This window comes from Bos grunniens, chromosome 26 (genome assembly GCF_055505025.1).
Source record: "Bos grunniens cultivar Pamir isolate PY7600 chromosome 26, Bosgru_T2T1.0, whole genome shotgun sequence".
Classification (NCBI taxonomy): domain Eukaryota; kingdom Metazoa; phylum Chordata; class Mammalia; order Artiodactyla; family Bovidae; genus Bos; species Bos grunniens.
The window spans coordinates 41,835,011-41,858,925 of NC_141190.1; the positions used below are offsets into that span (position 1 = coordinate 41,835,011).

General features: G+C 50.2%; 1 protein-coding gene across 50 annotated transcripts in view; it reads left to right on the forward strand.

Annotated features, from left to right (window-relative positions):
- Positions 1–23,915, forward strand: part of TACC2 (transforming acidic coiled-coil containing protein 2) — a 234,989-nt gene that overhangs the window by 194,441 nt on the left and 16,633 nt on the right. For 9 of the 50 annotated variants that reach the window (XM_086377942.1, XM_086377958.1, XM_086377945.1 and 6 more), the window contains 9 exons: positions 1,617–2,928; positions 4,757–4,792; positions 6,922–6,982; positions 8,093–8,387; positions 15,577–15,638; positions 16,670–16,785; positions 18,158–18,329; positions 19,602–19,742; positions 20,628–20,717. In XM_086377942.1, the coding sequence (XP_086234068.1) occupies positions 1,617–2,928; positions 4,757–4,792; positions 6,922–6,982; positions 8,093–8,387; positions 15,577–15,638; positions 16,670–16,785; positions 18,158–18,329; positions 19,602–19,742; positions 20,628–20,717 (2,285 nt within the window). The remainder of the gene's footprint in view (positions 1–1,616; positions 2,929–4,756; positions 4,793–6,921; positions 6,983–8,092; positions 8,388–15,576; positions 15,639–16,669; positions 16,786–18,157; positions 18,330–19,601; positions 19,743–20,627; positions 20,718–23,915) is intronic. The other 41 variants (XM_086377947.1, XM_086377962.1, XM_086377963.1 and 38 more) reach the window with 25 other exon arrangements.

The window sequence follows — 23,915 nt, forward strand, 5'->3', positions numbered from 1 at the left end:
TGGTGCAGGCAGAACCCAGGGCAGCTGAGACAAGGCCAGGCTGGTTGCATCCCCGTGGAGCAGCTGGGCCATGAGATGATGGAGCATCTCTTGACCAGCATCTGGAGTGTCCATGTGCCTCTGTGCTCTGTTGTGTCCTATTCTTTGCGACCCCATGGACTGTAGCCCGCCAGGCGCCTTTGTCCATGGGGTTCACCAGGCAAGAATACTGGAGTGGGTTGCTGTACCCTCCTCCAGGGGATGTTCCCAACCCAGGGATCGAACCCGCATCTCTTCTGTTTCCTACCTTGGCAGGTGGGTTCTTTACCCCTAGCGCCACCTGGGCAGCCCAGAGGATCCACAGCATGTTTTAAAATAAGAAGCAGCATCCTTGGCTGGCAGTGGCTGAGCAGGAGGGGAAGTTGGGAGGAAGCTGCAAAAAATGGAGAGAGAATGGATGAGAGGGAGGTTGAAAAGAGAGGCGTGGCAGGTAGGGTTGGAGGGAGAGATTTCAGGGTGTGCCTAGAGTCGGGACAGGTGGCAGATGCATAAGCTTCGTTCTGCTGCAGTTGCCTGGGGCCTGCACTTAAAGGCTCTGCATGCTCTAGAGCAGGCTGGGTGGTGATAGTAGCTAATATTTACCGAAGGCTCACTATATTTTATCTGCGTTATTTCTCTGTCTTCCTTTCCTGCTCCTCTCCTTTACTTAAGCCACACTGGCCTTTGGGATTTCTGCAACACCCTGTGTGTGGACTGACCCCAGGGCCTTTGCACTTGCTGTTTCCTTGGCCTTGGATGCTTACCCCCCAGATATCCCCATGGTTCACACTTTTACCTTGTTTCTCATCTTGCCTTAAATGTTTTCTCCTTGAAGGGCTTTGCCCAACTACCTTATTTTAAAATTGCAACACTCCTACCCTGACTTTCTTTTTTTCCTTAGCACTTACCACCATCTGACAGCCCATACATGTTACTTGTTAATTGCTTCTTGACTGTCTTCTCCCTAAAGAACCTAACTTGCAGGAGGGCAAGGGTTTTGTTCGTTATGGAGGCCCCAACGCCCAGAGTGGTGCCTTGCTTTGACCTGGCGCTTGGTAAACGTGTTTTAAATTTTTTTAATATTTATTTTTTGGCTGTTTCAGGCCTTAGTTGTGGCACACAGGATCATCGATGTTCATTGCATTTTTAGTTTTGGCATATGGGTTTTTTTTTTTTTTTTTTTTCTTCTGCTTTTTTTAAAGTTGCAGCAGGAGGGCTCTTTAGTTGCAGCATGTGGAGTCTAGTTCCCCGGCCAGGGGTCGAACCCTGGGCCGCCTGCACTGGGAATGCAGAGTGTTAGCCACTGGACCCCTGGGGAAGTCCAGGTAAATGTGTTTTAGATGACAGTATTTAAAGGTATCCTTTAAACAGCTCTTATTGCTCCCATTTTATGGATGAGAAAGCTGAGGGTCTGCTTGTCCAGGGCCTGGAGCTGCCTGGTGAGAGCAGGATTTGTACCCAAGCAGCGTGCTTGTTGTGGGGTGGGCAGGCTGGCCTGGGGCTCTGGTGTTAGAGGGTGATGATGGTCTGGCACGAGATGAGGGACTCTCTTAAGTGTCCTGTGTCCTTCAGTGATGGCTTTGTCTCCGTTCCTTCAGGATGCGGCTCTGAGCCGGTCTCCATCCCCGATGGCCCCCGAAGCAGCTCCGTGGAAGGCAGTCCTTTCCATCCCCCGTCACACTCCTTCTCCGCCGTCTTCGATGAAGACAAGCCGATAGCCAGCAGCGGGACTTACAACTTGGACTTTGACAACATCGAGCTGGTGGATAACCTTCAGACCTTGGAGCCTCGCCCCTCAGACTCTAAGAATCAGGACTGCAAGGTGAACTCACGGAGGAAGTCCACGGACTCCGTCCCCACCTCTAAGTCGACGTTGTCCCGCTCGCTCAGCCTGCAAGCCAGTGACTTTGATGGTGCTTCTTGCTCAGGCAACCCCGAGGCCACGGCCCCGGTCGCGGATGCATACAGCGCGGGTTCGAGCAGTGCTTCCAGTACCCTTAAGCGAACTAAGAAACCGAGGCCACCTTCCTTAAAAAAGAAACAGATCACTAAGAAACCCCCCGAAACCCCCCCAGTGAAAGAGACACAGCACGAGCCAACTGAAGAGAGCTCTGGCCCCAGCAGAGAGAGTCAGACAGCCAAAACGAACACAGAACCGGCCAGGGCAGAAGCTTCTAGCTCAGCCCTATTGGAGGAGGCACCCCTAGAACCTGCTGCTGCCCCCAAGGCGGCCTGCCCTCTGGACTCCGAGGGTGCAGAAGGGGCCGTCCCCCCAGCTTCGGGGGGTGGCAGAGTGCAGAACTCACCTCCCATTGGAAGGAGAACCCTGCCTCCGGCCACGGCCCCTGAGGCAGTGGAGGTGACCCCATCAGATAGTGGGGGGCAAGAGGACTCCCCAGCCAAAGGCCTGTCAGTGAGGCTGGAGTTTGACTATTCTGAGGACAAGGGTAATTGGGACACCCAGCAGGAAACCCCGCCTCCCACCAAAAAGATAGGCAAAAAGCCGGTTGCCAAAATGCCCCTAAGGAGGCCAAAGATGAAAAAAACACCGGAAAAACTCGACAACACCCCTGCCTCGCCTACCAGGTCCCCTGCTGAACCCAATGACATCCCTATCGCTAAAGGTACCTACACCTTTGATATTGACAAGTGGGATGACCCGAATTTTAACCCTTTTTCTTCCACCTCAAAAATGCAGGAGTCTCCCAAACTGCCCCAACAGTCCTACAACTTTGACCCGGACGCCTGTGATGAGTCCACTGATCCCTTTAAGACGTGCTCTAAGGCCCCCAGCTCACCTTCTAAATCCCCAGCCTCCTTTGAGATCCCAGCCAGTGCCATCGAAGCCAATGGAGTGGACGGGGATGGGCTGAACAAGCCCGCCAAGAAGAAGAAGACGCCCCTCAAGACGTAAGTTCAGGGGAGCAGGTGGTTAGGTCAGAGGCGGGGCTGGGCACTGGCTGTGTAGCTGCTCACTTGCCTGGAAACCTGGGCTGCCTTGCCCCCCCGCCATTTGCCACAGCGCCACCACGCTTGCAGCAGGGTACCCGTTTTCGTTCCTCTCTGCACCCATAGTCGTGGCATGTCCCATCCTCACATCCCTTTGGGTCTAGAGTCCTTGACCGCTTGCCTCGATCAGTTAGGGGTCTAAAGCTTTACTTATAGCTGAAGACCTGACCTTGAACTTCACGAGAGAGTGGGGAAATCCGTGGAGAGGGAGCAGCCCAGTGGTGGCCTGGTCAGCCTCCCTATTGGTGATTTAGCATTTTCTGTTTAACACGTGAATTGCTTTTTGGAGTGGCCTGGAAACTAAGGGGTCCACCCTTCAAAATATTATTAAAATTTTGTAGTATTTGTTTCTGCCCTTTAATGAGACATTAGGCCATTGGAAAGACCCTGATGCTGGGAAAAATTGCAGGTAGGAGGAGAGGGGCTGACAGGATGAGATGGTTGAATGGCATCACGGACTCAATGGACACGAGTTTGAGCAGTCTCAGGGAGATACTGAAGGACGGGGAAACCTGGCGTGCTGCAGTTCATGGGGTCGAAAAGAGCTGGACATGACTTAGTGACTGAACAACAACAAGCCCAAGAGGCAAACACAATAGACTCAAGAAGCCCATGAGAGAGAGGCCTGGTCTGGGCCGCTTCCTGTACCCCGGCTACCCTGTAGGAAGCACCCACGTTGTTTCTGCCCCTTTATCTAGTCATCTTCGTAGATGAGAGTCCACAGGCCCTGTGGATCCAGAAAAGATCAGTGGAACCTGAAAGGGAGAAGCGGTGCCCACAGTCTCCAGGAGGCCATGAGTAATCGGGTCTGCTGTCCAGACCGTGGCTGAGTAGATGGCACTTGATACACGTGTCCATGCCTCTGGAGTCCAGCCCAGGATGGCTGCAGGGCCATCCTTGGGGCTTTGGTCCAAGTGTAGTGTGGTTTGGTGCTCGGAGCCTTTCTCCTTGCTCTCGAGTGAAGTATCATCAATAGTTTGACCAGAAGGCCGGGCTTCTGGTGGCATCTCAGCAGAACAAACCAGGACTGCTGGCCCCTCTGAGTCTGCCTGGCACAGATCAAGATGGGGTAACACACTTACCTCTCCTTCTGCACTCCCCATCCCCCCCCCAACATTTAACATTTGAGAAGAACCCGAGGCTTCCTGAGAAGAGGGTCTCTAAGCAGTCTTTGACCTTGGGTGGTGGTGGATGGGAGACGGTCCTGGCCAAAAATATGGACTTTTTTTTTTTTTAGATCCCCCGCTAAACCAGGCCCTTCTTAAAGATTCCCTAGAATCTGTGTTGGAAGCTTTATTTTAAGCCTCGAACAGGAGAAAATGGAAATGCCCACACCACAAAGCCATTTCTCTCATTTTGGGGGATGAGAGTCAACTTGAAGCCATCACCTTCTCCTTCCCCACAAGACAGCTTGGTTCTGTTCTGTTCTGTCACCAGAGCTGACTGAGGTCAGGGACACCTACCTGTCCCCAGGTCTCACCTCTGGTGCAGATGGCTAGGATTCCTTCACTTGGGGTGGCAAGGCTCTTTGAGCCACCAACACTTTATGGGATAATTGGAACCAAGAGAGGAAGGTGTTCTCTAGTAGCTCCTCTCCAAAAACCTGGGATGTCACCCCCATGCCCAAGCCCAACACCGGATGGCCCCTTCATAGCCAGTCACCTGCAGATTTATCTTTTTTGTCAGTTCCTTCTGTCTGTCTCTCTTTTTCTTTGTCTTCTTGTCTTAGGATGGTTGAAGATGTGATGTCTGTGTGTTCTCTGTTGTAAGTAAATTTAACGGAATCTGCCTCTTATGCCAAATGTGCTTTTTCCTGCCTTTGCTTTTGCTTCCAAGCTCTTTTTTATTTCCTTTCCGTGGCTGCTGCTTACATCTTTCTGTGGCGGGCCTGGGAATGACGGGGCATGGGGCTTCCCAGTAGCAGAGGTTATTTGTCTGTTTCATAGTGATTAGCATAAGTGAAACTGCTTGGCTGTGAAAACGTGATTATCCAACATCTGCCTGCTTGTCAGGAATGGAACCTTTTTTTTTTTCTCCCCTTGCATATTGGATGTCTTCATCTGAAACCCATACATTTTTTTTTTTTAACTCTCATTCCATTCTTCCATTTTAAATGGGACATGTAGGCGATTGCTTTCAAAGTATTGTGGCTTCACCTTAAAATAACCATCCAGTCTGACCACAGGCAGGAACTGCTGTTGCTTGTTCTGGCTACATGTGAAGCAGAAACATTTGGGCTCTGTCAAATTGAGACCGATGGGAGCCCCCTGAAATGCAGGGTCAGCTCCGAGTGGAGCTCACGGCTGTGAGAGCCATCGCCAGGCGGCTTCCGGGCAGGGTATCCGCATGCCATGGGAGGGGGTTGCCTTGTTGAGGGAAACAGCAACAGGTCGGACCACGTCTGCCTGTAGTGCTGTGCATTCCGGGCCGTGAGAGATCGTGCAGGCCGCTCCCAAGGGCCCGTGGACAGGCATCTTCTTTGCCTCAACGTCTTTCCAAGAGAAGCTGGCCTGGTCCCAGGCTCCCAGCAGCCCTGGGATAGAGTGGAGTCTCTCAGGGTCTCTTCTGCCCCAGGGATTTCTCCAGTATTTTAGAGCCACTTAGCAACTGTAAAATACACAGTTGCATATTTATATGCTTGAATAAATATATGCTTCAAGCTGTAATTGCGCTGTTCACATGACAAATCCCACAAATGCTGTAAATAACCATTTATAGTATTTCTTTCATAACTGAATGCCATTGTTGGAGTGTTTTATCTGAGAGAACACTAGGAGGAACTTGGTGCCCAATTGCTCTGTCCGTGTAGTTACTGACTAGAGCAGGAGATGGGGAGTGGGAGTGTAAGATGAGGGGATCCCCCCAGGCCCTTGCCTTTCGGGGGGCCAGACCAGACCACTGAGGGGCCTGAGACCATGGGGCAGAGTCTGGTCTACAGGTGGAGAAGTCTCCATTCTGATTGTGGAAACAACCCCCCGATCACCCAGGAGATATAACGGAACCATCTATGCTAAAAAAAAAAACCTTTCCTTCTGACTCTTTCAGGAATCTGAGCTGATGTCTCCTTTGCCTAGGTCCTCCTCTCCCTGACCCTCACCCCCAGTTATTTATATGAAGGAGAAAAAAGCGACCAGAGTCGTTAATCGTAATTAGGAAAGGCATTTTTTTTTAATGATCTCATCTCTGAAAAAAGAGTTCTGGAGTTGGGTTGCACAGCAGTGTGTATGTACTTCACTGAACTGTACACTTAAGAGTGTTTGAGATGGTAAATTTTATGTGTATTCTACCATAAATGGGGGAAAAAAATGATGTCACCCCTGGCCCTGCCTTTAGTCAGAATCCCACCCAGAAGGTCAGAGGTGCCGGAACCCATTAAGCTCAGAGTTCCTGCATATAGGAGGGAATCTTCCAGTTCCCTCCGAGACCCAGACCTTCCCTTGTGCACGGCTCCTTCAGCTGTTTGAGTGCTGTGTCGGCTTGGCCGTCTGTCAGTTGGTTCCTGTTCACTGGTGTCGTGAACTCACATCCCCTCCCCCACCTTAGCTGGTTCAGACCCTCCTGGATGAATGCAGATGTGTTAATCCGCTTACCAGATTCTGCTTTTTTAAAGTAAGAACATCTGGGCAAAGTTAGCTTCACTTTCTGGGTCAGCTCTCCACAATGGCATCTCTTCAAAAGACTTCTGGCTTGATGAATCTTTCCCTCGAGGGCAACAGTGTCTGTTAAAAAATCAGAATGGATTGTCGGTGTGGACGTCTTTCAGTTGGGGTGGGAGTGGTGTGGACGGGAGGGTGGTCTGGGCCAGACACTTGGCACTCAGCTGCGGGCCTCGGTCGGCTCTGGAATGCTCTGTGCCTCTGTCTGTTGTGTTTACATTTCTCATTTTGTTTCCAGTGACACATTTAGGGTGAAAAAGTCGCCAAAACGGTCTCCTCTCTCTGATCCACCTTCTCAGGTATACTGTTCCCTTGATATTTATCATTTTATCGCTCGCCTGGCGGTGGGGCGGGGGGAGTCAAGACTGATGGGTGATTGTCCCCTACTAGTCAGTTGCCCATCATGGCTATGTTTCCAACACCCTCTTCCTTGTCTTCTGCATGGAGGGTCCCTCAGTGTTTGCAAGACTTGGTTTTGATCACTTCCCTTGGGGAAATGTCAGAGAATGTCCCCAGAATTGGCAGATGCCCAGGAAAAATGTTAGTTCTCTGGGAATCGTGCTGGTCCGTTCTGGCCAGTTAATCTGCTGAGAACATCCTTAAATATCAAGTTGAGGAAGTCTGTGGAGATAAACGCATATACAGAGAGAAAGAACTGAACGTGCGCGAGGAGCCCTGGATTGTGTAAGGACTGGGGCGGAAAAGGGACTCCATCCCCTAAAGAAATGGGGGCTGGGCTCTTTCTTCATACAGCTCTCTGTCTCCCTCTTACCAGTTCCTCTCACCTTCTTTACAGACCAGGAATGTGTGTCAGGCCATTCAAAGTCATAAGCAGATCTCCTCTGCCGCCCTCATCCAAGCCAGTGAGACCCCAGCCAGGCCAACCCTGGCCAGGGTGGGGCTGCAGAGAGGCGCCCAGCCCCACCAGAGGGGTCTTGGGTCCAGTGCCACATCTGTTGTAACATTTTGGGCTCCCACCCTGCCCTGCTCAGCTGCACACCTCTGTGGAGATGGGGCTGAAACTCACTTTCTCTACCTCTGGCATCAGGCGTGACGATTGTTGGGCAATGTCGGTGGTATTGATGTCCAGCCCTTTGTGGGCATAACACTATAGTTGTCCCAATAAAAGTGCCAGATGTAAAAATTTTCTTTATTTTTCTCAAAGTGAATGAGCAGGAATGTCTCAAATAATCAAAACACAAAATCCTAATTCCTTTTTAAACCCATGGTCATCACCCCCTGAAACAAGCCATCAGAAAAGGAAATTCATAGAGGAAAGAATTTGTTTCCTTAGAACTGTTTTGAGCAGAGGAATGTGACAGGGTCCCATCCTGGGTGGAGGTACCCAGACCCCGTGGGTGGGCACAGATACGGGACGAGACGAGAGATGGCTTCCCTTCTCCTGGTAGGACCCTACCCCCGCGGCCACGCCGGAAACGCCGCCCGTGATCTCGGCGGTGGTCCATGCAACTGACGAGGAGAAGCTGGCGGTCACCAATCAGAAGTGGACGTGCATGACGGTGGACCTGGAGGCTGACAAACAGGACTACCCCCAGCCCTCGGACCTGTCCACCTTCGTGAACGAGACCAAATTCAATTCACCCACGGAGGGTAAGCAGCTTGGTGGCCAGCTGGACTCCCACCCTGCCTTGGAGACCACTGCCCCTAGGGAGCAAAAGGCCAGGAAAGAAACTGCTAAGCCAGGTAACTGTGCTGTGGATCGCCGCCTCCCCGGGCTCCCTGAGCTAGGCTGCCTGTTAACACAGCCTGAGGCTTGAACCCTGCTGTGCCGTGACCCGCAGGCACCTGCTGAGAGCTAGCAGAGCACCCACTAACACCTGGCCCTGAGCTCCCCCAAGCTTTGTACCTTCTCAGCTGTATGGCTTGTGTTCCTTGAGGATTTTGTGTCGAATGCTCGGCTGGGTAAACTAGCCTGGGGGCCTCTCGGGGTCCCTACAGTTCATCGGCCCCTCGGGACCTTCCACCATGTAACCAGCACCTTATGCTCAAGCCCTAAACCAGAGGCTTTCCCTCGACTTGCCAGCGAGAACCCTGAGTCCCTCTCACAGGCCCTAGGTGTGTCACTTACGTCATTCTTATCTTCTTCCCCCTTAACATGTATCGACTTGCAGCTGTCTGCCTGATTCTTTGGCTTGAAAAATCCGTATATCTTAAGTTGGCAACTAGAACCTTCCAGGGAGGGATATGATGGGACCCTGCATTCCTAGTCCTCACAGGGCCTGTCCTCCACCCACCTCATGTGGGGCTTGTGAGCCTAGTCGTGGGCCATCGTTCCAGTACACTGGGCTATCATTGATGGGTCTAAGTTTCCCTCTCTAAGATCTTAATTTCTAGCAAGTCTTAAAAACTGAGTAGCATTCAGTATGAGGATAATCATACAGGGAAACCTTATCCACTTCTTTGCTGCTAATAAGGAACCGTGAACTCTATGAGGCCACCTCCTGCCTCCGACCTGGGTGGAGCAAGGGTGTAACCAAGGACATTTTTAAAATTTATTTATTTTTAATTGGAGGAAAATTGCTTTACAATATTGTGTTGATCTCTGCCATACATATTGGAGAAGGAAATGGCAACCCACTCCAGTGTTCTTGCCTTGAGAATCCCAGGGACAGAGGAGCCTGGTGGCTGCCATCTATGGGGCTGCACAGAGTAGTACACGACTGAAGCGACTTAGCAGCAGCAGCTGCTGCCATACATCAGCATAAATCTGCCATAGGTGTACGTATGTCTCCTTCCTCTTGAACCTCCCTCCCACCTCCCCTCTGAAAGTGAAAAGTGAAAATGTAGTCAGTCAGTCACGTCCGACTCTTTTCAACCCCATGGAGTGTAACCTGCTAGGCTTCTCTGTCCATGGAATTCTCCAGGCAAGAATACTGGAGTGGGTTCCCATGCCTTCCTCTAGGGGATTTTCCCGACCCAGGGATCGAACCTAGGTCTCCCACATTGCAGGCAGATTCTTTACCGTCTGAGCCACCAGGGGACTCCCACCCCTCTAGGTTGTCACAGAGCGTCTGATTTGAGCTCCCTGCGTCATACAGCAGATCCCCACTGGCTGTTTTATCCGTGCTAATTTACACATGTCTGCCGCTCTCTCAATTCATCCAGCCCTCTCCTTCCCCAGCTGTGTCCTCAAGTCCGTGCTCTATGTTCTTGTCTCCACAGCTGCCCGTGTAACTTGGAAAGCTTCCCCGGAGGCTCTTCCTGATCCAGGGCCTGGGTGGCATGCTTTGTGCCCAGAGGTTTCTGAGTAGTGGTACAGTGAGAGCCATTTCAAGTCTGGGGGAGACTGTGGATGCTTATCTTATGACACGCCTTTCTGTATTTTGATGATGAAAGACTTGGACTTCAGGGCATTGTATTTTCTGAATAATGGAGGCTTGGATTGGCTTTCGGGTTAGCCCTGCGGCCGGGGGCTTGGGAGACTTAACAGTGGCCATCTTACTCCACCGTGACCCTGGGGGCCTGGGGTCTGGCCTCAGCTCTACTTCAGTCCTCCTCTTCCTCTCTGCACACACCCCTGGGCCAGGAACCCCACCGGATGGGACCCCCCTCCAGCCCCTCTGCAGTGGCTGCTGCAGGATGCCCCCCACTTTCCTGTCTCTCGGGCTTGTCCTGCCCCCTCCCAGCCTTTCCCTGGTCATGGCCCCTCGCTGCCTGTCCTCAGTGCCTGGTCTGAACCTACTTCGAGGTTGCTTGATGCAGTAACAATGATTCAAGTGCATCTCTTGCCTCTCCACTAGATTGTGTGTTTCTTGACAACAAGAACCCTATCTGAGGCAGCTTTTCTCAGAGCGCCATGAACACAGTGGGAGCTAAAGACAGCTTTGTGGGGAAAGAAAACAGAAGGCTAGGCAGGTATACAGGGTAGTGTCCACATAGTCTGAGTTTTGCATCACTCACCTCCTGTGTGAAGGAGATGTGTGGACATCCCAGAAGCAGCAGGGGTAGGTGAGGACCAGGGGGGACCTGGCCATTCTGATAGCTCCTGCTGGTTCACATCCCTTGAGGTTTGGAAAGGATCTGTTAAATGTCATAGAAACGTACAGAAGCCAACCTGAACTTGCCATTGAAGGCAGGAATCAAAAAGTATATGTGTTTTGTGGTATATGTATGTGGTTGTATTACCAGGAATCAGATAAATGCATGCATTATTTTCATAGAAAACAGAAAATCCCTGGGTCAGGAAGATCCATTGGAGAAGGAAATGGCAACCTATGGACAGAGGAGCCTGGCAGGCTACAGTCCAGAAGGTTGCAAAGACTCAGACATGACTGAGTGACTAAGCATGCAAGAAAATAGAAAGATCCTAATAATACCTTTTAAGCTAATAGGTGCCTCATTCAGTGGTGACATCCATTTCTTCATCTTCAACTTGGAATGAAGACCACTCACTAGCTCATTGACATATTCGAGAATTGTTTTCTGCTAAAAAATTTAAAAAATAGGGAAATCCATCAGTTTGGAACAAAACTCTAGTAAACCTGCCTTCTTAGAAAATGACTGAAGATTTGGGAAGCCCTGCCCGTATTTGTCGCTGGTGGGCAATGGGAAATCCACTGGATGTGTGAATCCAGAAGTTTCAGTTTCAGGAGGTGTGGTCTGTGTCCATCTCTCGGGTGTACCTGTTCCTTCCAGCAACCGGACGTAGAAATGGATGGAGCCCTGTTCTTGAATTGTCCTTCCTGTTCATGAGGTCATGTCTGGCCACACCAGGTGGAGGCGGGGAACAGATATGTCCCCCAGAAAGAACCTGAGAGCGGAGGATCTGAGCTGTTAGAGATTTGCTCAGTGTTGAGGGGCTAATCCACGTAGGACCAGATTTGCCCGACTTGAAGGGCCTCTTCTTCCCCACCTCAGTCTTTATGTGACCGTTGTTGGGGACTTTCTCCCCAGGACTTGGAAGCGATGAACCTGAAAGAATGACACTCGGACAGTCTCTTGCAAGGGCTGAGAAGTTTATTTCTGCAGTCAAGACTTTTTATAGAAGCAGGAACAAAGAGCTTAGAGTATACAGCCAGCAGAGCGCGTACGGGGTTAACACCTAATCAGTAAAAATATTTCAAGGACAGCGTGCTCTAAGTGACCCATGTGCTTACCCATAACCTGTTTTCTCAAGCAACATCTTTAATATTTATTATTAAATCTTGGCGCCGGGCATAACCAAAGGCAGGAGATGTTTTTCTGCCCGCAGCACCAAGCCAGGGTACTTCTGGCCCTTCGCCATTTTCCCAAGGACTTCCTCCAACCGGCTATTTTGTACTGGGCTTCCCAACAACCGTCTTTCAGGCTTCCTTTCGTTAAATGTAGAATGAGGATGTTGAACTTCCTAACCTGGGTCCACAGGAGATTCAAATCATCTTAATATTCCAAAAAAACCTGAATAGACCTAGTTTAGATGGATGCCCAGCTAGTTAAAATTGCATGTTTGGGGTCTATAAGCTCATCAACTCTCTGTGGTGACATCGATAGTCTCCAATTGCTTAAAACCGGAGCTTGATGATCAAACAGTTTTCTTTGAACCCTTGCTTAGCAAATGCCATTTTCTAGGGCAATCTTTTGAAATGTGATGCCTTGAGAGGAAACTTAGTCCATGTGGTTCCCAGGGATGAAAAGTTTAGAAACCACTGGGCGACAGAGCCTCTGAGATCTCCCCTGTCTCTGGTCCGAGACCCTGAGGGAGTGGTGGCTTTAGATTCACAGATCTGGATGGCCCATTGCTAGGGCATCAGCCTCTCCCTCTTACAATCCAGCAGAGAGGAAGGTGTCCTCAGGAGGAAGCCTAACCTATTCTTCAGTTCACTTCAGTTCAGTTGCTCAGTCATGTCCAACTCTTTTTGACCCCACTGGCTGTAGCACTTCAGGCTTTCCAATCTATCCCCAACTCCTCGACCTTGCTCAAACTCATGTCCATTGAGTCCATGATGCCATCCAGCCATCTCATCCTCTGTCGTCACCTTCTCCTCCTGCCTTCAATCTTTCCCAGCATCAGGGTCTTTTCCAATGAGTCAGTTCTTTATATCAGGTGGTCAAAATGTTGGAGCTTCAGCTTCAGTGGTGGGCACCATTGCCATTGAGATACAGACATATAGAAGGGCCACCCAGGGAAATCGGAGCAGTGTCCTTGTCCCTTTCTGAAAGCCTCTTCTCCTCTCATCGCATATGTTAAAAGTTTCAGAAATATTAGCAGTGAGCAATAATAGACCGGTTGCAATCCATTACCTTTTGCATGACCAGCTGTGGGGCTTTACATCAATTCATTTTATCCTGTAAGAGGTGTGCACTTTGAACTCCATTTTATGAATGAGTTAATAGGCCTGGAGAAGTCGGTGAGGTGGCTTCCTTGATCCTGGGAATGACAGTCTGGACTCAATTGCACCCTTCTGGCTTCTGCTCAGGCTCCTTCCGGTCCTCTAGCAAAGCTCCAACAAGGAGAGTCCAATGGAAACAGCAGTCCAGCCCTCTCACGGTGCATTGCCTTCAGAACGACAGGACCCCTTGACAATAACGTCAGGCCTCTTCAGCTCAAAGCAGCACGTGCTTTAGCGAGCTGCCTCTTAGATGTAAAGACATGGAGCCGCTTGGTATAATTGCTGTTACCTTTGCTGGTCTGCCAGCACGTGTGTGGCATGAGGTAAAAATGGGGCTAAAATTGCATGTGGCTCCCCTCTCCGAGCCTACCCTCTGGGGCTTAGAATTTAAGGCAGGTGAGTGAGATTTTGAAAAGCAAGTTCAGTAAGATGTTTTCTCAAAATATCTGAGAACCTGGGACTTCTTGGTGGTCCAGTGGTTAAAACGCCACACTTCCACTGCAGGGGGCTTGTGAGTTTGATCCCTGGTCGGAAAAGTTAGATCCCCACCTGCCACGTGGTGCGGCCAAAAAACAAGAAAAGAATGTATCTGAGATGCTCTTGGCAGGTAGGAAAGAAGGCAGATAAATGAGCTCAGTGACCTAAAACTCACCCAGATCTGCTGCCAGGAAAACAAGCGCAGATTCCAGGTGGGACCCTGAGGCGAGATGGTAACCAGAGCTAGCTGACCCGGGGTCCCAGGGCCTGGAAAATCTCCACGGTGGCCCCCAGGTTATTCGGTGCATCCCGGGTACTCTGTGCCATTGTAGGGTATGTTTGTGTGTGTGGTGGGCGGGCGGGTGGTGGGAGGCTTTCTGTTAAATCAATTAGGATAAAATCATGCCTTGGCAATAGCAGTGATACCTTGGAGGAGCAAAGAGCTGATTCGTAGAATCTTCTCCAGTTAGTCTTTAGCAGAACAATAAAAATGAGCGCTGGCATCCTCCAGAAGAGGCCCTAGAAATCACTCTGTCCTTCACTGTCCCCTGCCTTTAGAAGATAGTAAGTCTTAATAAATGAACGCTTCTGTGTCTTCAGTTGAGGCAGACCCTGGGGACAGGTTCACAGCACGGTTACAGACACTGAGCTCCTGCCCAGCATGCGGTTCGGCTTATTTCATGTTCTTCCCCAGTGATGAACAAGTCAGCGCCTTCAGGATGTGTGAGGTCTTTCTGACCATTAAACCACAAAACCATCTCCATTCCCGTGAGCAGGTCACGCCTGCCAGAAAGATGCATTTGCTTCATCCCAGAGATTCCTGAAAAGTCATCCACGGGGTTAAGTACTGCAGTTGATTCAGCCAAAACCACACACACTTGCAGGTTTTGAGAAAGTCTTTGAGGAAATCCCTCATTCATTATTTTTTTGGCCTTGCCTCACGGCATGCAGGGTCTTCGTTCCCTGACCAGGGATCGAACCCATACCTCCTGCAGTCTTAACCGCCGGACCACCAGGAAGTCCTGGATATATCTCATTTTAAAGCTCATATTTAAAGGATCATTTAAAAATGATCCCTTCTGTTGAATATGCTTATGAATATGTAGGAATGAGGGACTTTAAACCAGAAGAACTGCTGCTATTTCTGTTTATTTTTTATTTAAAAAACTAAGGCATTGGGCTTTAGGGATTGCCATTGACACTCTTGCTTTCTGAGTGGGTCATGTCATGTCTTGCTTTTCTTCTTAAGTGTAAAAGAGCCATCGGGTAGCTGTGGATTGGGGTTCTTGTGACGACAGGATCCTCTTCTCTCTTGTTCACTACCATATCCACCGTGCCCTGCACAGTCAGGCATTAGTCCATTCACCAGACAGGGACTTGGATGGAGTGGCAGAGCTGGGTCTCCATCTGTAACTGCCTGGGAGCCGAGGCAGGCAGTGGGATTTCTAGTCTCCAGTGAGAGTATCTGGAGTTTTCCTTGTAGCCTAAAGTCTCCTGTCAACTTGAAATAGGCCATTACTCCACCAGATTGGACTTTAATAGTCTTTGTGTCTGAACATTTGATTCAGACCAGCCCCTCGGTACTGGCAGAATTGGGGGGATGTTCTAAGCGACTTGCAGAGCTTCTCTTCTAGCAGCCCCCTTCTTCCCCCTTGCTTCCATCAACCAGACGGGCAGCTTGGGTCCAGTTCCAAAATTTCCCCAAGTCTTGGGGAGATTCCCTGAACCGCACTTGAGACTTTCAGAGAAAGCAACACCCAGAGGGCACGCGTGCTCTGATCTGAAAACTCAGTGCAGAATGCTCGGATCTTTTCCCAGTCAAATCCGTGATTGGTCTTGACATTTAATTCCCGTAGGACTCTCTCAGACTCCCAAGTGGCCGAAGCCCCTTTATGGTAAGAGGTTTACCAGTTGTCTGAAAATAGCTAAGGCAAGTCTCCCCTTTTGACTGTATTGGAAATCTCAGTCAGTGGACATTCTCAGAAAGCTTAAGGCCTTGTTCCAGGCCCCACCTTGCCCAGCCAAATAATCTTTTGTTTTCGTTTTTCCCTCTCTGATGCTCACTTGTCCTTTTGTTTCTTTTGCAGAGTTGGATTACAGAAACTCCTATGAAATCGAATACATGGAGAAAATCGGTTCCTCCTTACCTGTAAGTTCTTCTGCCTCCAGCCAGCAGGGGACTTGCTCTCTACCCTGTTTTGGGTTCAGTTTAGTGACCCGGGGCTGGAGTGGGGGACGGGGTTGAGGTTTGTCTCAGTCCACTTCAGATGCCATTTTCAGGGAGGAAATGATAGGATGCTGTTAGACTTCCTGCAGAATTATGTCCTCTGGCTGAGAAAGAGCTAGTCTGAGATTTCTTTTGAAAAGGCAGGAGTGGTTGTTTTTAAGGTGTACCATGATCTGGTTTCTTCCGACTAACTGCTTTATGTAATTGAAGATGATCCCTTTGAGCAGTAAGTTTCTCCCTCATTCCTTTTTCGTTTTGAGTCACTATGATGGGCGGGTGCCTTCCCTGGCTTCGTATGTGTTGCCCCCGGGCGTTTGGTCCTGAGCACGACCTCTTGCGCTGTGTTGTTTTCAGGCAACACTCACAGGGGCGTGGCGATGCCCAGGGTGGGGGTGGCGCTTGTGTGACACTCAGGATCCCAGAGTTGTTGCTCTTCTATTTCTTTCTCTGAGTTGTTCGGAGATGTGGGGTCGCTGCTTCTAAACCACAGTTGCTGTAAGTCAGTGAACCTCGATGGTGATGCTGATCACACTAGTCCATCATGCCCGTGTCCCCCCATTCAACTGTGGGCAACACCTGGGCGGGCTGTCTCTGACCCCTCTGTTTATCCCGGGTGGCCAGCATGCTTGTGCAACCAGAGAGGATGGCCACTAAAGGCAGTGGCCGAGCAGCAGTGAGCGTGTCTCACACCCACCCCATCGCAGTCAATCCTTCCCAGAAACGTGCCCCCCCCAGGTGGAGTCGCATTTTCTCTTTCCGCCTTCCCCTTCCTGCCATCCGTGCCTCCTCTCTCCTAGCCGGTACCACTTTCTCCTCTCTTGCGGGTGGCTGGAGAGAAGGAAGGCTCCTTCCTGACCAGTTAGCTGTCCCCATCGAAGTGCTCTCTGGTTTTCGACTCGGTAGCGCATTTAGGCCACAGTGGCTGAGCTGACATGTGACTTTGATCCCCGCAGCAGGACAATGACGCCCCGAAGAAGCAGGCCTTGTACCTTATGTTCGACACGTCTCAGGAGAGCCCGGTCAAGTCTCCCCCCGTCCGGATGTCCGAGTCTCCAACGCCGTGTTCAGGGTATGGCTGCCGCAATGCCCTGGGAGGGAGGTCCCCGGCCTCCGAGCCTTACACTTCTCTCCCGACCTCGATTCACTTGCACACACACAGCCCCGTCTCCATCTCGGCATCCACTCTGACGCAGATGCAGCGGTTTGTCCCTGGCTGCCCTTTGGACTGGGCTGGGGTCCTTTAACCAACTGAACGTGTGCAGCCCTGGCATCACCTCCCAGCACACACACAGCTTGATTCTGTGATTTGTGCCGTGGGGAGGCGGCATGCTGGAGCATTCCGAGCTGCAGTCCCACTCCTGGTCCTCACTGGTCACTTGAGCCCTCCTGGGCTGCACTTCCCTCGTGTGTAAAGTGAGAGTGAGGAATGCAGTTGACCTTGTAGGGATTTTATGAAGATGAATTGAGGCGCTCAGTCTTACAGGCATCCCCCATTGGGGACGGGGCTAGGGGTCCCTGTCCAAAAAGTCATCAGGGGAAGTGAACGGAGATGCTGTAAGGAGAGCGCTGGTCACGAAGCCTGGCACAAATAAAGTGCCTGATAAATGTTGATTGTTAATAAGATGTGAATGCAAGCCTTTGTCAGGGTCCGGTTCTGAGCTGTGTAGTGCTGGGTCGGGTGTGGGTGGGGTCTCATGCTGAGACTGGGAGCTTCCTGCCCTCCCCTGCTGGCCCGGTCACTAAGCAGGAGCGAAAGCACTTGCTTTGACTTCCCACACTTACTCCAAAATCTGCCCGGGGCGGGGAGAATGAAATGATGACCTTATCACAGCAGCAGTCATGGTGCCTTGTGACCGGCACGGCGTCAACGTGCATTCCATGCAGGCAGCGTCTCCCTTGATCTTCACTAAGTTACAGCCCCTAACCTCTCCTCCTGAGGTGCACAGCCAGGGGCCTAGTGGTCTGCTTAACTCCAGAGCTTGTGTCCTTGGGCTTCCCTCGTGGCTCAGACAGTAAAGAATCCGCCTGTAATGCAGGAGACCTGGGTTCAATCCCTGGGTTGGGAAGATCCCCTGGAGGAGGGCATGGCAACCCACTCCAGTAGTCCTGCCTGGAGAAACTCACGGACAGAGGAACCTGGTGGGCTACAGTCTATGGGGTTGTAAAGAGTCAGACACGACTGAGCAATTAATACTTTCACACTTTGTGTCCTTAGCTAGATGGCATCTGTACTTCTGGTTCTACCGTGTCAGCAGGCCTTAGGGTGGAACTGGACCACCCTCCGCTCAGCCAGCAGGCCCCTTGACTGTCTAAGACCTGTCCATTTTCCTGGGGAATGTAACCCTGAAAGTCCAGCATCCCTTGGCATATTAGTCGAGGCATCCTGGCTGATTTTGGTGGGGTTTCCGGTACAGACTCTAAAGATGCCCTTTCTTCCTCAGCTCAAGTTTCGAAGAGACTGAAGCCCTTGTGAATACTGGGGCAAAGATCCAACATCCCGTCGCACGAGGGCTGGCCCCCAACCAGGAACCACACTTGCAGGTGCCAGAGAAGTCCTCCCAGAAAGAGCTGGAGTCCATGGCCTTGGGCACTGCGTCGGAAGTGATGGAAATTGTAAGTGGGGTCGGAGGGACCCGAGATCATTGTGGATGAACCCAGGACCACTGGGCTGCCATCGCTGCTCGGGCCAGGTCTTTAAAGCACCACTTGCCTGGTACCGGGCATGGGGCCGGAAGCTAGCCTAGGTCATCCCACCCCGTAATGATCAGAGGAAGGCTCTCCGTCCTCACCAAGGTGGTTTTGCAGTTCTCACCTAAGTGCGTTATTTGCTGTCAGGGTTATTAACTTTCCACTTCCAGCCCCTTCCAGCTGGACTGTGGCTTTGGAGCTGTCATCCGTCTATATCCTGCCTCTCAGTCTTCTCCGGCAGAGGGCAGAGAATGGTGGAGCAGGTGAATGCTCTCCTTTTGAGAGACAGTTGGTTCTCCTGGGCCTTGGTGATGGGAAGTGCCTTCTGTGTATAGACCAGGACTTAATACCTCTTCCTTCCCCAGCCCTGTGGGGCTTTCTCAGAGCGAATAGACCTGAGGTCAAGGCCCCGCCCCCAACCTCCTCCACACATCTAAAATGGATCATCCTTCTAGATGAATTTTCTTTTGCTTTTTTTACCTCCCCCCTCGCAATCCCTATGAGGGTTTGAGGCCATTGACTTAGCATGGTACCTTGTTGTTCCGGATGAGTAGACGTTCATTTATCTCATGCATCAAGTACTTAATTTAGCACCTACTGTGTGTCTGGCTGTTGGACACTGGAAAGATAATTATGAGCAAAAACATGGTCCAGACAGGACTCAGAGCATCTTTCAAATAGACATCATGAGGGACTCATGCTTAATTCAACTTTCTGCCAAGTTGGCTTCTGATTTTGAAGTCTTTCTGATCTTTTTCTTTTGAAAGCATCTTTCCATTATTTAGAACATAACCTTTTACCAAAACCTTACTTTCAATATTTACCTGGAAGGTATTTTCCTGATGAGTTATGTTACGTTTGGAATCCCCATCAGCTAGCTTGTCGCCCACCTGCTGAGGTTTTCAAGTACCTAAGGACAGCTGTCCTCCCAGCAACTGGTTATGGAGTGGGGGTGGTGTGGGGGTGGGGAAGGACCCTAAGATGGTGCTTTGGGGGAGGGGGTTGGGCCTGTCGGTCTCGAGATGCCCGTCGTCAGCATGTGGACATCCGTCCAGATGAAGAGGGAGGTATTGGCACCTGATACTCTCTTTGGCCTTACGGCAGAAATGTTCAGCCGATAGATGGGTGGTCCTTGCTCAGAAGCTATCACTCTGTCTCCTCTGTTTTTCCTCTGTGTCCTCCTCTGCCGGCCTTCAGACAGCTCCCGAGGGCTCCTTTGCCTCTGCTGACGCCCTCCTCAGCAGGCTAGCTCATCCAGCCTCTCTCTGTGGTGCGCTTGACTATCTGGAGCCCGACTTAGCAGAAAAGAACCCCCCAGTCTTTGCTCAGAAACTTCAGGTTTGTAGCCCATGTGTGACTTTGGGGGAGTTTGTCAAAAACCTCAGTAGAGAATGAATCTCCGAACTCCAAAAGCCTCGAGGCAGGAGTTCATGGAGCATTGCTGTGAATGTTCCAGATGGAATCGCTTCCCCTCCAAGACTGATGTATGTGGCGTTCTCTACCCGGGACGCCAGAGTGATATAAATCGTGTCGTTCCATATGGAACAAACCATTTGTATTTCAATTTGGAAATTGGATCCAAACAGTCATTTTTCAGATGTCTTGATAGCCCCAAAAGCAGCTTTTTGTGATTTATTGATGGAACCAAGGGTATTAGCTCACCAGTGAGCCAGGCTGTTTATATATATGAGATTATCTCAGACCCCCATTGAGATAACATCTGGACTCAGGTCTCGCATCTGGAACCAAAACCATTCTCTCTATGCTGCGCTTTAAATTTGACCACTTAATTTGATACTCCCCTAGACTGGGACGTGCAGAGCAAACCTAGAGAGATGGCTTATAGTCCTTTGAGAGATGCAGATCCACTCATGGAAATTGTTGGCCAACCTTACATGAAATGAACAAAAGGAGAGAAATCGAAGGAAACAGTGCACTAAAAATTCGGATCCCGTTTTAAAAATCACTTCATATTTGATGGCATAATACTTCTGACAGACATTCCAAAGGGTGATTTAACAAAACAAAGAAAAAGGAAATTAAGCACCTATTTCATGATCTGCTGAGGTGTTAATTGTGAAAGAAAGCCAGTGCGTGTGTTTTCCCGAGTACCTGTTACTACACATTCACGTGGCCCATTCGTTTCTTGGATGTGGACAAACATTTCCGTCCTGTCTCGCTGCATTTTCCCTGCGGTCTGCTCATTCCCCGCCCCTCCGGCAGGAGGAGCTAGAGTTTGCCATCATGCGGATAGAAGCCCTGAAGCTGGCCAGGCAGATCGCCCTGGCTGCCCGTAGCCGCCAGGACACCAAGGTACCGGTTTGCTGCTGCTGTGTGCTGCCTCTTGAGAATGTTGTGTGGTCCAGAAGCTTCTTTGCTAACCGCAGCCAGGCCGGTGTTCAACAAAGAATATCTCCAAAAAGCTAAAGGCATAGCTCATGCATAAGTACACGCTGAGTGCATGTCTTAAGATCTGGTCCACTCAGTTAGGGAGGAACCAAGCAGGGTGGGTGGTAAAGCTGGTTGAATGGAGGAAAGTACGAGAAACTCATGTACAGTCAGAGGAGGGAGGAAACTGGAATCAGATCGCAAAGTTAGATATAAAACTGGTTAGTTCTATTCATAGTTAAACAGGACAGATAAATCCTAACCTTTGAAGTTCTTTTTTCTTCCTACAGAAATCATTTGCTTCTCTGTTGATGAAAAGTAATTTGTAGCTTTTCTGTTTTCTATAGTTATTATAGAATAATAGTAATGATTATACTGAGACCAGACCCTAATAAATAGGTGAAATAGTAAATAGGTGAAAACAAGACCTTCTTGACATGTCAGATGACCCTTAGGTCAGGGTCAAGAGGATTACAAAAAAGCTATCCTTTTCTGCAAGTAAAGAGTGTAACGTTTGAGGCTTTGCGGTTATCTATCTGATCTCTGACAGCTACTCAATTCTGCAGCTCTGCCAAAGCAGCAGTGGACAGCACTGGATGAATGGCTCTAGCGGGGCCCGGTAAAAACCTTTTACAGGAAATGGCATTAGGCCATTAGGCCCACACGCTATAGTTTGGCTCAGATGGTAAAGAATCTGCCTGGAGTGCAGGAGACCCAGGTTTGATGTCTGGATTGGGAAGATCCCCTGGAGAAGGGAATGGCAACCTACTCCACTCTTCTTGCCTGGAGAATCCCCATGGACAAAGAAGCCTGGTGGGCTACAGTCCACGGGGTCGCAAACAGTCCTACACGACTGAGCGACTCACACTTTTGCTTTCTCATTATAGTTTGCCAGCCTTTCTCTAGAGGAGAATATGATGTCGACAGTCCCTGCAGAGATTGTTTTGCTGGCTTCCAAGCTTGGAGTCATTTTACTCAACAGTTGGGATGAGTTACTGCTGCCGTGCAATACAGCACGTGGTCCACGGAGGTTCAGCCCATCCCCAGGGCTGACGGATGCCCTTGGAGTTTGAGAAGCCTCCTAATTCCTTCCCCCATACCCAACCCCCAGGTGGCAGCCCAGTTAGACAAGAACTGGGCCCCAGGGCATTCTGTGGCCTTGAACCAGTGGGTGAGCCTCAGGTTTTCCATCTGTGTCAAGAGGCTCATAGCAAGCTTGCTGTGAGGACAGTGGGTGATGTGCAGAGAGCGGCACCGTGCGTGGTGCACAGTAGGCCTGTGATCAGTGAATGGGCGCTAACCTTCACTGGGGCCTCTGTTTCCCAATGAGACGCTCCCAGCATCTCTCCTCATACGGCAGGCCCAGGTCCCATTTTACACAGGGGGAAAACGGAGCCTGGGAGCCAGCCCAAAGCCTGATGGTGATTCACTGGCTTTCTGAGAGCTAGTGCTTACATCTCCCGATGGGAGCCTGTTGCCCATCCATCTCAAGCGACAGCTCGCCTAGCAGCAGGACCATCTCTCATCCTGGATACAGGATCAGGAATTCACGCTGCTCCTGCCTTGAGGGCCCCCTGCATGTGGTCCCCCTGGAGCCAAACAGGGACCCCCCTCTTTCAGATACATCTCTTGAGATGTCTCCCCATGGATGTCCATACCAGGAACACTTGGACCCAGAGTCGAGACAAGAATGTAAAGTCTAATTGTTGATGTCCTTGTTCTTCTGGCCAACTCATAAACCTGTGTTAAATTTCTGTGAAATGAGATTTTTAGAATACATTATGTAGTTAGGAATTTTTCCCTCTTAGGTTTATTTATTGATATTCTTGGTTAGTGGCTTAAACACAGAATGAATTGCTTAAAGTTTGGTCACTATGAATACAGGTTATTCTTGTCCAGAAGTTTGTGGCAGAATCATGTTTTAAGTAGTTCTTACTGAGTATGAAGTGTTTGGAACTGCGTGGTACCCTTGCCTGCTTTCTCAGAGATGGCTAGCAGTTGACTCCCAGGCAGTTACAGCCTGTTCTCAGACCATGTGTCCTGGTTCTGATTTAGAAAATACTGTCACGTGAATCTCCTGAGTGTAGTTTGGAGAGACAGCACCCGCTCCCTCCTTCCATATTCCAGAAGGGCGTGTTAAAAGATTCCATAGGGTCTTGGAGTATGAGGAGTATTTTCCTCCACTGTAGGAACTTGTTCCACTTTTGTGAGAAGTCTATTATCTAGGGACCTTGGCCCATGGAAAATAGATGCTCTTTCCTATAGTTGATTAGCCTAGGGTGATCCATTTGCCTGAACCCAATTAGGTCCCTCTGGGTTTCTTGTTCGTGAGATGCTTGATAATCCCTTAGTGCATTGGAAACTGTTGATATATAGGAAGAGAAAACAGCAGCTGTATATCCAATTGGCTCTTTTTGCTGCCCATATATTTCAGCTGCAAGTGACACAGCCCCCGTCTTTTTGGCAGCGTGGTCTTAAACTGTGGCTCACACAAAATGAAATCTCTCAGAATGAAAAAAAAAAAACAAACTCACACCGAGGGGATGAAAAGCATTGTGAAATATGACGGGGGTGATTTCCGGTCTCTCCTTGGAGCAGCTTCGCTCGTGTTTCCCTTTAGACTGAGGGTCAGCAAAGCCAGGCTCCCAGGGATTGCAGTGGGGTTTCCTTCTCCTCATTAGTCAGAAAAAGTTAGAAATGAGGGAAACTCCAGGGGCTGTGGTGTCAGACTCCAACTTGTTTTCCTTCCACACGCTTCTGGCAGTGTGGTGTCCTCCTGGGGGTAGGTCTGAGCAGTCCCTGGCTCTGCGGTGCCGTGACCCTGAATTCACCAAGAACCAGGATGGGCAGATCCTCGGAGTCTCATCCGCATGGCTGTCCAAGGGCTGCAGGACTCAAGGACGGATTGCATTTGTATGTGTAACAGACGCTGCTTGTGGCCCCGAAAGTTGTTGGCCTTTTGGCAAGAGGGTGACCCTATATAAAGAATGAAGGCTGTATCTGGGTAACTTAGGAACAGGGATCATACAAATGGCAAGCTTTGGGGCCGGAAGAAGTCCTAGAAGGAGGCTCCTCTGGGCAGGAAAGGGCATTACTCCTAGTATATGGTTCCTGCAGGAGTCC